Here is a 19,028-nt window from a genome sequence, read left to right as displayed (position 1 = left end):
AAGCCACAGCCCTAGTGGAGTGAGCTGTGATTCTTTCTGGAGGCTGCCGTCCGGCAGTCTCGTAAGCCAATCGGATGATGCTTTTAAGCCAAAAGGAAAGAGAGGTAGAAGTCGCTTTTTGACCTCTCCTTTTACCAGAATAGACGACAAACAGAGAAGAAGTTTGTCTGAACTCTTTTTTAGCTTCTAAATAGAATTTTAGAGCACGGACTACGTCTAAATTGTGTAACAAACGTTCCTTCTTTGAAACTGGATTCGGACACAAAGAAGGAACAACTATTTCCTGGTTAATATTTTTGTTAGAAACAACCTTTGGAAGAAAACCAGGCTTAGTACGCAAAACAACCTTATCTGCATGGAACACCAGATAGGGCGGAGAACACTGCAGAGCAGATAACTCAGAAACTCTTCTAGCAGAAGAAATAGCAACCAAAAACAAATCTTTCCAAGATAACAACTTAATATCTATGGAATGTAGAGGTTCAAACGGAACCCCTTGAAGAACTGAAAGAACTAGATTTAAACTCCAGGGAGGAGTCAAAGGTCTGTAAACAGGCTTGATCCTAACCAGAGCCTGAACAAATGCTTGAACATCTGGCACAGCTGCCAGTCGTTTGTGTAATAAGACAGATAAAGCAGAAATCTGTCCCTTTAGAGAACTCGCTGATAATCCTTTATCCAAACCCTCTTGTAGAAAGGAAAGGATCTTAGGGATTTTGATCTTATTCCATAAGAATCCCTTTGATTCACACCAGCAGATATATCTTTTCCATATTTTATGGTAAATTTTTCTAGTTACCGGTTTTCTGGCTTGAACTAGAGTATCTATCACCGAATCTGAAAACCCACGCTTTGATAGAATCAAGCGTTCAATTTCCAAGCTGTCAGCTGGAGGGAGACCAGTTTTGGATGTTCGAATGGACCCTGTACAAGAAGATCCTGTCTCAAAGGTAGTTTCCATGGTGGCACCGATGACATATTCACCAGGTCTGCATACCAAGTCCTGCGTGGCCACGCAGGAGCTATCAAGATCACCGAGGCCCTCTCCTGCTTGATCCTGGCTACCAGCCTGGGAATGAGAGGAAACGGTGGAAACACATAGGCTAGGTTGAAGGTCCAAGGCGCTACTAGTGCATCCACTAGTCACCTTGGGATCCCTGGATCTGGACCCGTAGCAAGGAACCTTGAAGTTCTGACGAGACGCCATCAGATCCATATCTGGAATGCCCCATAATTGAGTCAACTGGACAAAGATCTCTGGGTGGAGTTCCCACTCCCCCGGATGGAATGTCTGAAGACTCAGATAATCCGCCTCCCAGTTTTCCACACCTGGGATGTGGATCGCAGATAGGTGGCAGGAGTGATCCTCTGCCCATTTTATTATTTTGGTCACTTCTTTCATCGCCAGGGAACTCCTTGTTCCCCCCTGATGATTGATATAAGCAACAGTCGTCATGTTGTCTGATTGGAATCTTATGAATCTGGCCTTTGCTAGTTGAGCCCAAGCCCTGAGAGCATTGAATATCGCTCTCAGTTCCAGAATGTTTATCGGGAGAAGAGACTCTTCCCGAGACCATAGTCCCTGAGCTTTCAGGGATTCCCAGACCGCGCCCCAGCCCACTAGACTGGTGTCGGTCGTGACGATGACCCATTCTGGTCTGCGGAAGCTCATTCCCTGGGACAGGTGGTCCAGGGTTAGCCACCAACGGAGTGAGTCTCTGGTCTTCTGATCTACTTGAATCACTGGAGACAAGTCTGTATAGTCCCCATTCCACTGTTTCAGCATGCACAGTTGTAATGGTCTTAGATGAATTTGCGCAAAAGGAACTATGTCCATTGCTGCAACCATCAATCCTACTACTTCCATGCACTGAGCTACGGAAGGACGAGGAATAGAATGAAGAACTTGACAAGCGTTTAGATGTTTTGACTTTCTGACTTCTGTCAGGAAAATCCTCATTTCTAAAGAATCTATTATTGTTCCCAAGAAGGGAACTCTTGTCGACGGAGACAGGGAACTTTTTTCTATGTTCACCTTCCATCCGTGAGATCTGAGAAAGGCCAGAACGATGTCTGTGTGAGCCTTTGCCATTGAAAGAGACGACGCTTGTATTAGAATGTCGTCCAAGTACGGTACTACTACAATGCCCCTTGGTCTTAGAACCGCTAGAAGGGATCCGAGTACCTTTGTGAAAATCCTTGGAGCAGTGGCTAACCCGAATGGGAGGGCCACAAACTGGTAATGTTTGTTCAGAAAGGCGAACCTTAGGAACTGATGATGTTCTTTGTGGATAGGAATATGTAGATACGCATCCTTTAGATCCACGGTAGTCATAAATTGACCTTCCTGGATTGTGGGTAGAATCGTTCGAATGGTTTCCATTTTGAACGATGGTACTCTGAGAAATTTGTTTAGGATCTTTAAATCCAGAATTGGTCTGAAAGTTCCCTCTTTTTTGGGAACTACAAACAGATTTGAGTAAAATCCCATTCCTTGTTCCGCCGTTGGAACTGGGTTTATCACTCCCATCTTTAACAGGTCTTCTACACAATGTAAGAATGCCTGTCTCTTTATTTGGTTTGAGGATAAGTGAGACATGTGGAACCTTCCCCTTGGGGGTAGTTCCTTGAATTCCAGAAGATAACCCTGAGAAACTATTCTAGTGTCCAGGGATCCTGAACATCTCTTGCCCAAGCCTGAGCAAAGAGAGAGAGTCTGCCCCCTACTAGATCCGGTCCCGGATCGGGGGCTACTCCTTCATGCTGTTTTGTTAGCAGCAGCAGGCTTCTTGGCCTGCTTACCCTTGTTCCAGCCTTGCGCCGGTTTCCAGGCTGGTTTGGTTTGAGAGGCATTACCCTCTTGTTTAGAGGATGCAGAGTTAGAGGCCGGTCCGTTCCTGAAATTGCGAAAGGAACGAAAATTAGACTTATTCTTGGCTTTGAAAGGCCTATCTTGTGGGAGGGCATGGCCCTTTCCCCCAGTGATGTCTGAAATAATCTCTTTCAATTCTGGCCCAAAGAGAGTCTTACCCTTGAAGGGGATATTAAGCAATTTTGTCTTGGAAGATACATCCGCTGACCAAGACTTTAGCCAAAGCGCTCAGCGCCACAATTGCAAATCCTGAATTTTTCGCCGCTAATCTAGCTAGTTGCAAAGCGGCATCTAAAATAAAAGAATTAGCCAACTTGAGTGCGTGAACTCTGTCCATAACCTCCTCATACGGAGTCTCTCTACTGAGCGACTTTTCTAGTTCCTCGAACCAGAACCACGCTGCCGTAGTGACAGGAACAATGCACGAAATGGGTTGCAGGAGGTAACCTTGCTGTACAAAAATCTTTTTAAGCAAACCCTCCAATGTTTTATCCATAGGATCTTTGAAAGCACAATTATCCTCTATAGGAATAGTAGTGCGCTTGTTTAACGTAGAAACTGCCCCCTCGACCTTAGGGACTGTCTGCCATAAGTCCTTTCTGGGGTCGACCATAGGAAATAATTTCTTAAATATAGGAGGGGGGACAAAAGGTATGCCGGGCTTCTCCCACTCCTTATTCACTATATCCGCCACCCGCTTGGGTATAGGAAAAGTGTCAGGGTGCACCGGAACCTCTAGGAACTTGTCCATCTTGCATAATTTTTCTGGAATGACCAGGTTGTCACAATCATCCAGAGTAGATAACACCTCCTTAAGCAGTGCGCGGAGATGCTCTAATTTAAATTAAATTGTCACAACATCAGTTTCTGCCTGTTGAGAAATTTTACCTGAATCTGAAATTTCCCCATCCGACAAAACCTCCCTCATGACCCCTTCAGATTGGTGTGAGGGTATGACAGAGCAATTATCATCAGCGCCCTCCTGCTCTACAGTGTTTAAAACAGAGCAATCACGCTTTCTCTGATATGCAGGCATTTTGGATAAAATATTTGCTATGGAGTTATCCATTACTGCCGTTAATTGTTGCATAGTAATAAGCATTGGCGCGCTAGAAGTACTAGGGGCCTCCTGCGTGGGCAAAACTGGTGTAGACACAGAAGGAGATGATGTAGAACTATTTCTACTCCCTTCATCTGATGAATCATCTTGGGCAACTTTACTATCTGTGGCAATACTGTCCTTACTTTGTTTGGACGCTATGGCACAATTATCACACAATTTTGAAGGGGGACACACATTGATCTTCAAACATATAGAACATAGCTTATCTGAAGGTGCAGACATGTTAAACAGGCTTAAACTTGTCAAAAAAGAACAAAAACAGTTTTAAAACAAAACCGTTACTGTCTCTTTAAATTTTAAACAGTGCACACTTTATTACTGAATATGTGAAAAAGTATGAAGGAATTGTTCAAAATTTACCATATTTTCACGACAGTGTCTTAAAGCATTCAAAGTATTGCACACCAATTTTCAGAGCTTTAACCCTTAAAATAAAGAAACCGGAGCCGGTTACAGTTTTAACCCCTCTACAGTCCCAGCTACAGCCTTTGCTGCGACTTTACCAAACCCAGGGGGGAATACGATACCAGATGAAGCCTTCTAGGAACTTTTCCAACTACTTTCAGATCCTCACACATGCATCTGCATGTCTTGCTCTCAAAAGTAACTGCGCAGTAATGGCGCGAAAATGAGACTCAGCCTACAACTGGGAAGGCCCTTCCTGACTGGAAAGGTGTCTAACACAGTGCCTGACGTTAAAAAATGTTCCCCAAGCTTATAAGTGTGAATTACAAGCATAAACATGTATAAAATGCCCAAATAAAGCCGTCGATTTTGCCCATAAAAGTGTCTACCAGTTTTATAGCCCATAATAAGCCCTTTATTCTGTTTGAGACTAAGAAAATGGCTTACTGGTCCCCATGAGGGGAAATGACAGCCTTCCAGCATTACACAGTCTTGTTAGAAATATGGCTAGTCATACCTTAAGCAGAAAAGTCTGCCAACTGTTTCCCCCCCCTGAAGTTACTTCATCTCAACAGTCCTATGTGGAAACAGCAAACGATTTTAGTTACTGCCTGCTAAAATCATCTTCCTCTCACAAACAGAACTCTACATCTTTTTCTGTTTCAGAGTAAATAGTACATACCAGCACTATTTTAAAATAACAAACTCTTGATAGTAGAATTAAAAACTACAACTAAACACCACATACTCTTAACCATCTCCGTGGAGATGTTGCCTGTGCAACGGCAAAGAGAATGACTGGGGTGGGCGGAGCCTAGGAGGGACTATATGGACAGCTTTGCTGGGACTCTTTGCCATTTCCTGTTGGGGAAGAGATATTTCCCTCAAGTAAGGATGACGCCGTGGACCGGACACACCAATGTTGGAGAAATATATATATATATATATATATATATATATATATATATATATATATATATATATATATATATATATATATATATATACACACACACACACACACATCTTTGTGTTCTAAATAGCATTTTATATATGACAAATGGTTGATCCAGATATATTTTACTTAACAGCCCCAGTTCAATTTAAACCTTTTTATTTTCGGTTGCGTGCTGCTGGTTTTTATACAATATATAATGTAACGTATCAAGACCACCCCATATGATACAATCTATCAACACTTTTAAAGCTTGTAACATAACACAGAGTATTATATTTATGTATATTAATTAAAATTGTCAAGGATCAATCAGCCATGGAACAGTTTTATTTTAATTTCCCATTAGAGGATTAGCATATGAAGCAGTAATATATAACGTTATTACCTAAATCTCTTATCAGGAGAGCAATGCTGTATACGATGCATTTAATATATATGTGAAGTTATACATGTCACATGTTGCAGTAATTGATTACCAGTGTATTCGATGTATGTCAATATGTATAAAAAGGATGTAATCTATGACTATGGGGTTTCCCGAAATGCGTCAGTGTTGTTGTTTTGAAGTTTGTTTCATTATCACGCTTTTAATTAAATATTCAATAAACCAAGTTTTAACTTTCTGAGATTGAGTCGATCCAAGATTTTTCATTTTGTTCTACAGAGTTTATTGTTGGATAGTGTTTTGAAGGGCTCTCTCAGCAGCATATTTTCCCCACAGACGTTATAGCACCAATAAGCAGAGCACGCTGAAGACAATACTGCGGAACTACAAACTCCATACAAATGCATGAATTTTTATGCGGTTACATATTTCTTCTACAGCACATCACTGAAGTATATATATATATATATATATATATATATATATATATATATATATATATATATATATATATATATATATATATATATATATATATATATACACACACACACACATACATTTACATATAGCTCACTGACAGTTTGCCTATATCTTGTATTATATTGTTTTTGTATAGTTTGATACCTGACATTTTTTGCCTGGGATTCCCTTGCTTCATCAAACAAATAATCTATAAACACAAATCAGCAGGAGCCTGGTGGGGAGTGGGTGTCACAGAGACTAAGATATTAATTGGCAATTGTTCTATGTATCAGCCTTTGTGTGTGACAAAGAGATATAATAAGGAGGTGTGTGTGTATATAAATAATAAAATAATAATATAATAATATAATATATAAAGAAAAGGATAAGATAAAGGGTGTCTCCTGTTCCTGCAAGCTCAGCCAATTCAATATATAAAAATACACTTAAAGGAGCAATTTCCAATACATTTTATACTCTGCAGCTGGTATAACAAGACATTGGAAACACAATTAGGGAAAACTATTTTACAGTACAGTGATCCATGGAGGGAAGGGGGGGGTACAAAAGGGCAACAGGGAAATCACTCCACACACACATACACAGCCAGGACTAGACTGGCTCACCAGGGTGCATTCATTTCTGTAAGAGTTTGCCTCTTGTAATCTCTATTACAATTAATACACTGGGTTAACAATAGGGATTTGAAGTTAGACCAGAACCACATATCTGGAGGGCCTGCCCACCCCAGAACTACAGTGTTGGTACTTCCCCTGCACTGTTTGCAAGCTGAACATAAGCAGTCTGTGATGGATCAGAAGTGGGATGGATCACTAAGCAGACAGAAGCAGCAGATCGAGTTGAGCTGTGAAAAACAACATCTAACTTGGCAGAGAGATGCACAAAGCTCATTATTTGAGTACATTTATGCATTATTTTTAAACTTATAAATATAAATATTTGTGTGTGTGTATATATAGATCAGTGACGTGCAGTCATAGGAGGCAAGGGAGGCAGCGCCTCCCCTGTCCTATGTGTGTATTACACTTTTTTTTAACTTTAACTTTTTTTTCTAATAATTTTTTTTTTAAAGTTTACATATATACAGTATATATTTTTTTTATGTACCCTAAGCCCCCCCACCCCCCCTGCCAACTCACGATACAAGGCTGCCTGCCTGCAATTCATCCATATCCATGTTGTGCAATGGAGAGGCTGTGAGCCGTTCAGCTGCCCTCACATTACGCAACATGGATATCTTGCTAATTTAATTGTATGAGCCAAGAGCTAGCCCCACCCAGTTTGCTCCTAATAGAGGCTGCTGTCCAATGCAGCCTCTAGCCAATCAGGTCTCAATCAGTGACATCACTCTTCTTGTGGAGCCTGTCAGCTTGGAGGAGGCGTGTGTTATTCTGGCCAGGAAGAGTGAAGTCTGATCACTACAGCACTGAGCAGTGAGCACATGGGTAATGCAGCAGAAGAAGGTGGTTGTGGCTCTCTCTGTTTCACATCCTGAGGTATGTGACCATGTTGCAATATTACTGAGCTTGGTGTGTGTCTACAGACTGCTGCTGCCTGCCACTTCTCACTCCCTGCATTATTATTCCTATTTGGAACGATCCCTAATGGAATGCAGCTGCCAGCTTGTCATTATGTGGTTGTGGTGTCTGTCAGGGAGTCAGTGTGAGAAACGACAGGCAGCAGAACTCTGCAGAGCCCCTTCACTAATTACTTCCTTCCTACTTGGTGTGTTTGCAAACTTCTGCTGCCTGTCGTTTCTCACTCACTTCCTGACACTCAGAGCCCCTGGGTTGTTAGTCCCTCCTCCCTCAGGAGCCTCAGCATGAGTCACTCCAGAGTAGGAGATTTTAATGAAGGGTCCCTGTCATTTTAAACAAATTGGTTTTTAAATGCATAAGATGTGAGTATTGTTTTTTTTCCCACATATGCATGTTTAATAAATGCTTATTCTAAATAATTGGGCATCCTTGGACATAAGTATGGGCAGCTCCATTTTGTGTATCATAAGTTGCAAAGAAACTCATCCCTGCCATCTACCTCACATCCACAAATACTGTATATATAGCATACAAGAGGTTCTATGCAGCTTCTGCAAGCAGGATTGCTGCACTTTTGTACACATTAAACTTTTTTTGTACTGGCTTAGTTTAGTATGTGTGTGACCTCAGTCCTAGAGGTGTCAGTGTATATGTGTACCCTCAGTCCTAGAGGTGTCAGTGTATGTGTGTATCCTCAGTCCTAGAGGTGTCAGTGTATGTGTGTATCCTCAGCCCTAGAGGTATCAGTGTATGTGTGTATCCTCAGTCCTAGAGGTGTCAGTGTATATGTGTACCCTCAGTCCTAGAGGTGTCAGTGTATGTGTGTATCCTCAGTCCTAGAGGTGTCAGTGTATGTGTGTATCCTCAGTCCTAGAGGTGTCAGTGTATGTGTGTATCCTCAGCCCTAGAGGTATCAGTGTATGTGTGTATCCTCAGTCCTAGAGGTGTCAGTGTATGTGTGTATCCTCAGCCCTAGAAGTATCAGTGTATGTGTGTATCCTCAGTCCTAGAGGTGTCAGTGTATGTGTGTATCCTCAGCCCTAGAGGTATCAGTGTATGTGTGTATCCTCAGTCCTAGAGGTGTCAGTGTATGTGTGTATCCTCAGTCCTAGAGGTGTCAGTGTATGTCTGTATCCTCAGCCCTAGAGGTATCAGTGTATGTGTGTATCCTCAGTCCTAGAGGTGTCAGTGTATGTGTGTATCCTCAGCCCTAGAGGTATCAGTGTATGTGTGTATCCTCAGTCCTAGAGGTGTCAGTGTATGTGTGTATCCTCAGTCCTAAAGGTGTCAGTATATGTGTTTATCCTCAGTCCTAGAGGTGTCAGCATATGTGTTTATCCTCAGTCCTGGAGGTGTCAGTATATGTGTGTATCCTCAGTCCTAGAGGTGTCAGTTTATGTGTGTATCCTTAGTCCTAGAGGTGTCAGTGTATGTGTGTATCCTCAGTCCTAAAGGTGTAAGTGTATGTGTGTATCCTCAGTCCTAGAGGTGTCAGCATATGTGTTTATCCTCAGTCCTAGAGGTGTCAGTGTATGTGTGTATCCTCAGTCCTAGAGGTGTCAGTTTATGTGTGTATCCTTAGTCCTAGAGGTGTCAGTTTATGTGTGTATCCTCAGTCCTAGAGGTGTCAGTGTATGTGTGTATCCTCAGTCCTAGAGGTGTCAGGGTAATTATGTGTGTATCCTCAGTCCTAGAGGTGTCAGTGTATGTGTATCCTTAGTCCTAGAGGTGTCAGTTTATGTGTATCCTTAGTCCTAGAGGTGTCAGTGTATGTGTGTATCCTCAGTCCTAGAGGTGTCAGTGTATGTGTGTATCCTCAGTCCTAGAGGTGTCAGCATATGTATTTATCCTTAGTCCTAGAGGTGTCAGTGTATGTGTGTATCCTCAGTCCTAGAGGTGTCAGTGTAATTATGTGTGTATCCTTAGTCCTAGAGGTGTCAGTGTATGTGTGTATCCTCAGTCCTAGAGGTGTCAGCATATGTGTTTATCCTCAGACCTAGAGGTGTCAGTGTATGTGTGTATCCTCAGTCCTAGAGGTGTCAGTTTATGTGTGTATCCTTAGTCCTAGAGGTGTCAGTTTATGTGTGTATCCTCAGTCCTAGAGGTGTCAGTGTATGTGTGTATCCTCAGTCCTAGAGGTGTCAGGGTAATTATGTGTGTATCCTCAGTCCTAGAGGTGTCAGTGTATGTGTGTATCCTCAGTCCTAGAGGTGTCAGCATATGTGTTTATCCTTAGTCCTAGAGGTGTCAGTGCATGTGTGTATCCTCAGTCCTAGAGGTGTCAGTGTAATTATGTGTGTATCCTCAGTCCTAGAGGTGTCAGTGTATGTGTATCTGTAGTCCTAGAGGTGTCAGTTTATGTGTATCCTAAGTCCTAGAGGTGTCAGTGTATGTGTGTATCATCAGTCCTAGAGGTATCAGTGTATGTGTGTATCCTCAGTCCTAGAGGTGTCAGCATATGTGTTTATCCTCAGTCCTAGAGGTGTCAGTGTATGTGTGTATCCTCAGTCCTAGAGGTGTCAGCATATGTGTTTATCCTTAGTCCTAGAGGTGTCAGTGTATGTGCGTATCCTCAGTCCTAGAGGTGTCAGTGTAATTATGTGTGTATCCTCAGTCCTAGAGGTGTCAGTGTAATTATGTGTGTATCCTCAGTCCTAGATGTGTCAGTGTATGTGTATCATTAGTCCTAGAGGTGTCAGTTTATGTGTATCCTTAGTCCTAGAGGTGTCAGTGTATGTGTGTATCCTCAGTCCTAAAGGTGTCAGTGTAATTATGTGTGTATCCTCAGTCCTAGAGGTGTCAGTGTATGTGTATCCTTAGTCCTAGAGGTGTCAGTTTATGTGTATCCTTAGTCCTAGAGGTGTCAGTGTATGTGTGTATCCTCAGTCCTAGAGGTGTCAGTGTGTATTTTTCTTTCATGATTCAGATCAGGTATACAATTAGAAAATTTACAATATACTTCTATTATTTAATTTGCTTCCTTCTCTTGTTATCCTTTGCTAAAATGTTTATCTAGGAAAGCTTAGGAGCAGCGAAAGAACCTAGGTTCACCCATGTGTTCAGTTAGAAACCTGTAGTGCATTGCTGCTCCTTCAACAAATGAAGAGAGAATGAAGGTGATTACATAAAAGAAGTAAACTAGAAAGTAGTTTCAAACAATTGTATGTTCTACCTAAATCATGAAAGATAAATGTATGGTTTAATGTCCCTTTAAGAAATACAATTGCAGGAAGGATAAAACCTAATAGAGAATAAATGTGTTACTTAAAGGGATAGGAAAGTAAAAAAAATGTTTTTAACAACTTTAGATTTTTTTACTTCTGTTATCTATTTTGCTTTCTTTTTTTGGTATCATTTGAAAAGCATACCTAGGTAGGCTAAGGAGCAGAAATGCGCTACTGGTAGCATCTAGTGATTGGCTCATTTAATGTGTTCAGTTAGCACCCAGTAGTGCATTGCTGCATATCCTTCTACAAAGGATACCAAGAGAATGAAGCAAATTTAATAATAGCATTAAATTAGACCTTCAACCTGCCTATTTAATCGTAAATTTAAGCTGCCTTTGTCGGGTTCATATATGTGTTTCTCTGGCATATTACAGCCAGTGCCTCACCAGCCTCTGACCTCACTGCACGTCACTGATATAGATATAGGCTGAGTTACTTATTACTGTGTGTGTGCATGCCAATACCAGCATATGTGTGTATATGTTAAGAGTTTGCATGTGCCCCTGTGTGTATGTATGTCATATACTGTCAGTATGTGTGTATGTTACTGTTAGTGTGTGTGTATGTTTCAGCAAACTTTTCTTAAGGATATATTACTGACAGTATATGAGTGTGTGTTAGTATGATACTGCTAGCAGGTAAATGTCAGTATAAGTTTGTGGCCGATTGGCTGGTTTATACAACATGTGTGTGTGATTGTTAAAATTGGGTCCTACTTCCACAAAAACTATGTACACAATTACATTTTAGTTGTAAATTTAACAACTGATAGTAACAGACAAAATCTTAAATTAACAGATATAATTAATCTTACTACAAGTCAGCAAGTTTTCAATTATAATTTAATCAAGCCAATGTCTAGCAGTGCTGATAGAATAAATAACAGTCTCTGTCAGTGATGTATATAATGAATCTTCTACTATTTAGCTCTTATTTACATATGGACATATGGTTGTATAACACATAAAACATAATTTATGTAAGAACTTATGTAAGAACTTACCTGATAAATTAATTTCTTTCATATTGGCAAGAGTCCATGAACTAGTGACGTATGGGATATACAATCCTACCAGGAGGGGCAAAGTTTCCTAAACCTCAAAAATGCCTATAGATACACCCCTCACCACACCCACAATTCAGTTTAACGAATAGTCAAGTAGTGGGGTGACAGAAAAAGGAGTACAAAGCATCAAAAAGGAACTGGAAATATAATTGTGATTTATACAAAAAAAAATAACCTCCATAAAAAGGGTGGGTCTCATGGACTCTTGCCAATATGAAAGAAATGAATTTATCAGGTAAGTTCTTACATAAATTATGTTTTCTGTCATGTAATTGGCAAGAGTCCATGAGCTAGTGACGTATGGGATAGTAATACCCAAGATGTGGAACTCCACAGAAGAGTCACTATAGAGGGAGGAATACAAATAATAACAGCCAATTTCTGCTGAAAAAAATTAAATCCACATCCAAAAAAATAAGTTTTTCTCATAATTGAAATGAAAAAACTTTAAACAAAAGCAGAGGAATCAAACTGAAACAGCTGCCTGAAGAACACAAAACTGTAGAATTTAGTAAATGAATGCAAAGGAGACCAAGTTGCTGCTTTGCAAATCTGATCAACTGAAGCTCCATTCTTAAAAGCCCACAAAGTGGACACTGAACTAATAGAATGAGCTGTGATTCTCTGAGGCTGGGCCTGACCCTACTCCAAATAAGCATGATGAATTAAAAGCTTTAACCAAGATGCCAAGGAAATGGCAGAAGCTTTTCTGACTTTTCCTAAAACGAGAAAAGACAACAAATAGACTAAAAGTCTTCCTGAAATCTTTAGTAGCTTCAACATAATATTTCAAAGCTCTTACAAGATCCAGAGAATGTAAGGATCTCTCCAAAGAATTCTTAGGATTAGGACACAAAGAGGGGACAACAATTTCCCTAATAATGTTGTTAGAATTCACAACCTTAGGAAGAAATTTAAATGAAGTCCGCAAAACTGCCTTATCCCGATGGAAACTCAGAAAAGGAGACTCACAAGAAAGAGCAGATAATTATGAAACTCTTCTAGCAGAAGAGATGGCCAAAAGAAACAACACTTTCCAAGAAAGTAGTTTAATAACCAAAGAAATGCATAGGCCCAAAAGGAGAAACCTGTAAGGCCTTCAAAACCAAATTAAAACTCCAAGGAGGAGAGATTGATTTAATGACAGGCTCTTGATACAGATCAAAACCTGTACAAAACAGTGAATATCAGGAAGTTTAGCAATCTTTCTGTGAAATAAGAACAGAAAGATCAGAGATTTGTCATTTCAAGGAACTTGCAGACAAACCTTTATCCAAATTATCCTGAAGAAACTGTAAAATTCTAGGAATTCTAAAAGAATGCCAGGAGAATTTATTAAAAGAACACTATGAAAAATAAGTCTTCCAAACTTGATAATAAATCTTCCTAGAAACAGATTTACGAGCCTGTGACATAGTATAAATTACTGAGTCAGAGAACCCTCAATGACTAAGCACTAAGCGTTCAATTTCCATACCTGGTCTTAAAGGAAATGGCCAAGGTTGGCACCTAGACATCCAGTCAAGATCCGCATACCAGAACCTGTAAGGCCATGCTGGTGCTACCAGAAACACAAACAAATGTTCCATGATGATCTTGGAGATCACTCTTGAAAGAAGAACTAGAGGCGGGAAGATATAAGCAGGTTGGTAAAACCAAGGAACTGCTAACGCATCCACTGACTCCACCTGAGAATTCCTGGACCTGTAAAGGTACCTGGGAAGTCTCTTATTTAGATGAAAAAACACATCTGGATGGAGCGACCACTCCCCCGGATGTATAGTCTAACGGCTGAGATAATCCACTTACCAATTGTCTACACCTGAGATATGAACCACAGGAATTAGCAAGAGCTGGATACCCCCCCAAGAAAGTATCCACAATACTTCTTTCATAGCTAGGGGACTGTGAGTCCCACCCTGATGATTGACATATGCCACAGTTGTGATATTGTCTGTCTGAAAACAAATGAATGGTTCTCCCTTCAACAGAGGCCAAACCTGAAGAGCTCTGAAAATATCACTGAGTTCTAAAATATTGATTGGTAATCAAGCGAACAATGCTAGACAATCAGGATCTGCTTCCTGTTGCGCTAAGCTTTCCAACCAAAACGTTGATGCAGCTGCAACATCAGCCATAGAAATGGCAAGCCTGAGAAGATAGCCATAATATAAATAAGCTTTCCTTAGATAAGATTCAAGTTTCCTATCTAAAGGATCCTTAAAGGAAGTAATATCTTCCATAGGGATAGTAGTACGTTAGGTAAGAGTAGAAATAGCCCCATCAACTTTGGGGATATTTTCCCAAAACTTCAATCTAACTGTTGGCAAAGGCTAAAAAAAAAAAATTAAACCTAGAAGGAATAAAATAAGTACCAGGCATATCCCATTCCTTTGAAATCATATCAGAAAAAAACATTAGGAACTGGAAAAACCTCTGGAGTAACCACAGGAGGTTTATAAACAGAATTGAAACGTTTACTAGTTTATGTATCAAGAGGACTAGTTACTTCAATATCAAAAGTAATCAACACCTCTTTAACAAGGAACAAATATACTCCATCTTAAAGAGAAAAATAGATTTGTCAGTGTCAATATCTGAGGTAGGATCTTATGAATTTGAAATTCCATCAACTTTATGAGAAGTTTTAAAAGACCTTTACGTTTATTAGAAGGCGGAATAGCAGACAAAGCCTTCTAAATCACATTAGCAATAAAATCTTTTATATTCACAGGGATATCATGTACATTAGATGTTGAAATAAGAACAGGCATTGTACTAGTACTTATGGATACACTCTCTGCATGTAAAAGCTTATCATGACAACTGTTACATACCACAGCTAGAGATATAATCTCCACTAACTTACAACAGATACACTTATCTTTAGTTGAACTGTTATCATGCAGCAGGGTTCCAACAGTGGTTTCTGAGACAGGATCAGAGTGAGACATTTTGCAAATGTAAGAGAAAAAAACAACATAAAAAGCAAAATTATCAATTTCCTTATATGGCAGTTTCAGGAATGGGAAAAATAATACAAACAGCATAGCCCTCTGAGCATATAAAAAAAAAACAAGAGGCATATAGGAAGTGGGGTTAAAATAATTAAATTATTTGGCGCCAAGTATGACGCACAACACAAAATGTAATTTTTTGGCGCTAACACCCGGAAATGAGGCAACTCGCTTCATGGCAGACACAACCTTGTGCAAGGAAACCTGGTGTCAACTAAGACACCGGAATTGACGAATTTGCGACACCGAACGTACCTTCACGCCAAAAAAGTATTGCGCCAAGAATGACGCAATAAATATCAGCATTTTTCGACCTCGCAAGTCTAATTTTGCCCGCGAAAATTTAATGAAAAATAGTCAATTTAAAGAAAAGACTATACCACAGGTAAGAAAAAATAACTTCCTAAAAATGTTTTTCCCAATTTTGAAACTGATAGTCTGCAAAAGGAAATATACATAAACCTGACTCATGGCAAATAAGTGCAATACATAAAGTGCTAAAACATAGCTGAGAGTGTCTTAAGTAATGAAAACATACTTACCAAAAGACACCCATCCACATATAGAAGATAGCCAAACCAGTACTGAAACAGTAACAGTAGAGGTAATGGAATATGAGAGTATATCGTCTATCTGAAAAGGGAGGTAGGCGATGAATCTCTACAACGATAACAGAGAACCTTTGAAAAGATTTCCCGCGAGGAAAACCATAAAATCAATAGGCAATACTCTATTCGCATCCCTCTGACATTCACTGTACTCTGAGAGGAATCGGGCTTCAAAATGCTGAGAAGCGCATATCACAGAAGAAAATCAAGCACAAACTTACTTCACCACCTCCATAGGGAGGCAAAGTTTGTAAAACTGAATTGTGGGTGTGGTGAGGAGTGTATTTATAGGCATTTTTGAGGTTTGGGAAACATTACCCCTCCCGGTAGGATTGTATATCCCATACGTCACTAGCTCATGGACTCTTGCCAATTACATGAAAGAAATGGTATTTGTATGTCTTTGTATGCATTTTTTTGGGCTGAACTTTATCCTTTAGTAAAGTATTTTTTATTTATTTAATTTAAAACAATTTTGGGATGAACTGGAATGCCAACATGCCTCCTACACTAAAAAATAGAAAGCCAATAATGCGCTACCACCCAATAAAAACTACAAATTAAGAACCAACAAATTATAATAACAAATACATTAAACAATACTATTTTCCACACACTGCTTCTCAACTTAGCAGTTTATAAATATTCATGAATGTTCAGAAAAATGTCCCTTTAATCAAAGGTGTAATGTTGGAAAACAGGTAATCTTGATGGTCCTCTATATCCCTTTTATTCAGCGTGTCTTATGTTGCAGCTTCTCAGCACAGTCCCATCAAAGACTCGTTTACAAAAAAATGCTGAAAAATATGAAGAAAGAGAAGCGCAGCACGCTCTAAGTGTAATCTGTTTGGTAGTTATCAATTATCAAAACCCCCTTCCCTGGGTATTACTCACAGGATCGTTCTGTATGACGTGCGCATCAGGTTGTTCCTCAGATAACCTCCCTCAGTGACGTCTGGAAAGCCTGTCCAACCGGAGAGATTGTTTCACTTTCCCACGGCAGTCCACAATCAAACATGGAAGGGATACCACTCCAGTGTTTAAAGTATAACACGTTTATTGTGAAATAAAATATAAAAACTTACAAATCTATGTCTCTCAGCTCACCCAATAGGTGCCCAAAACATCTGAGCCCTGGTAGCCTCCCTGAGACACTAACTTTAAAAACAGAACTTCTCTACGTACGTTTCGTTTCTATGCCAGAAACTTTTTCAAGAGTATGTTCCTTAAACAAATATGCTCCTTATATATCCCCTTACTTGCACAGGTGTCCTGATTTGAATTGATTCAGTTAACCCTGCATAAATTTGATGTCATATTGTCTACAATCAACAAATTTGTATTTTTCAAATATTTCGTTATACATTTGAAGTATACCACTTGTTGTAATAATTAAATTAATACACTATTAAAATCTGTATATGCTTATAAACCAACAAAATCGTAAAACTTTAACTTAAGGTCAAAATAATTAAAGTGTTTAAAATATTTTGCTGCAGTGAGAATCGAACTCGCTACTATTCTGTTATGAGGCCGTTATCTTAACCATTAGACTGCAGCTGCCCTTATAAATTATTATTAAATTTATGCAGTAATATATAATCTTTTTTTTAAAAACTTAATACAAACTAAAATAACATATTTTGTATAAATAAAACTTAGATGGATATAATTACAAAATACATAGCTGAGGTTGGGTTCAAACTCACGTCCTTTAGATTGTGAGGCAGTCAACCTTACCATACGTGGTAAGGTTACCGTACGTAGAGAAGTTCTGTTTTTAAAGTTATTGTCTCAGGGCTACCAGGGCTCAGATGTTGTGGGCACCTATTGGGTGAGCTGAGAGACATAGATTTGTAAGTTTTTATATTTTATTTCACAATAAACGTGTTATACTTTAAACACTGGAGTGGTATCCCTTCCATATTTGATTGTGGACTGCCGTGGGAAAGTGAAACAATCTCTCCGGTTGGACAGGCTTTCCAGACGTCACTGAGGGAGGTTATCTGAGGAACAAACTCCATGGTTGTATACAACCTGATGCGCACATCATACAGAACGATTCTGTGAGTAATACCCAGGGAAGGGGGTTTTGATAATTGATAACTACCAAACAGATTACACTTAGAGCGTGCTGCGCTTCTCTTTCTTCATATTTTTCATGCCTCCTACACTAACTATGTAATGAAGGTTAGTGGGGATACTTTCTTTGTATTAAAGGGACATGAAACCTCAAAAAATTATTTCATGATTCAGATAGAGAATACGATTTAAAAAAACTTTCCAGTTAACTTCTATTATTTAATTTGCTTCCTTCACTTGTTATTCTTTGCTGACATGTTTATCTAGACAAGCTCAGGACTGGAGCAGCACAGAACCTAGATTCTAGTTGTTGATTGGTGGCTGCATATATATATATATATATATATATATATATATATATATATATATATATATATATATATATATATATATATATATATATATATATATAAATAAAACAATGTATAACACTGCTACAAACAATGTTGCAAAACACTGCTGCCCTAGAGTACTAAAGACACGTACATGCTGCTGCTGAACTCATATGGGCCTGCCTCAATTTAATCTTCAACAGAGCATACTAATAATAGAACAAAAGCAAGTTTAATTATATAAATCAATTGGAAAGTTGTTTAAAATTACATGCTGAATCTGAATCAACAAAGTTTAATTTTGAATTTAAGAACATAAGTACTGTAATTCCTTGCGGATGGATCTTCAGCTGATATAAGAATATGTTAAAAAAAAAAAAAAACGGACATGAAAAACAATGAATTATGAATGATCTTACTTGCCACCACGAAGCACCTGAGACTGACGATTATTCACTTGGTTGTCGGTCTTATGACGAAACTGCAAATAAAAAGATAACATACCAAAATGAAAACTTTATTAGAAAAAAACAAAAAAAAACAAAGGAAATTCAAACTATAATTGGTAATAAAATGTGCAGCATATTAAACAGTTTTTCAAAACATTCCACTTGTAATAACCATATGTAAACAATATCATAAATAGTATCAATAAACACCTTTATGTATTTGTTTAGCCTTTTTTTGCTGCTAGAAGGAAATGCAAATCTCATAGATTTGGGCACTAGATTTGTATTTTTTTTATTTTTTTTTTAAGATCCATTCAAAACAGTAATAAACTAGTGTTGGCCAATACAGTTTAAATATAAAATGTAGCCTTATGGAGAGAAAGTATTGTGAATTATTTATTTTAAAAAAAGAAACTGAGGTTTTTTTTATAGGATTTTAAAGTATTTCAAACTGTATCATACTTCTGTGTGTTTGCAGTA

General features: G+C 38.9%; 1 protein-coding gene across 1 annotated transcript in view; it reads right to left on the bottom strand.

Moving 5' to 3' along the window:
- Positions 1-19,028, bottom strand: part of ATP8B4 (ATPase phospholipid transporting 8B4 (putative)) — a 932,005-nt gene that overhangs the window by 583,716 nt on the left and 329,261 nt on the right. The window contains 1 exon segment of the mRNA XM_053717452.1: positions 18,519-18,580. Within this exon segment, the coding sequence (XP_053573427.1) occupies positions 18,519-18,580 (62 nt within the window).

This window comes from Bombina bombina, chromosome 6, assembly GCF_027579735.1.
Source record: "Bombina bombina isolate aBomBom1 chromosome 6, aBomBom1.pri, whole genome shotgun sequence".
Classification (NCBI taxonomy): domain Eukaryota; kingdom Metazoa; phylum Chordata; class Amphibia; order Anura; family Bombinatoridae; genus Bombina; species Bombina bombina.
Note: the sequence above shows the minus strand (reverse complement) of the source record. Positions and strands in the feature narration are given on the sequence as shown.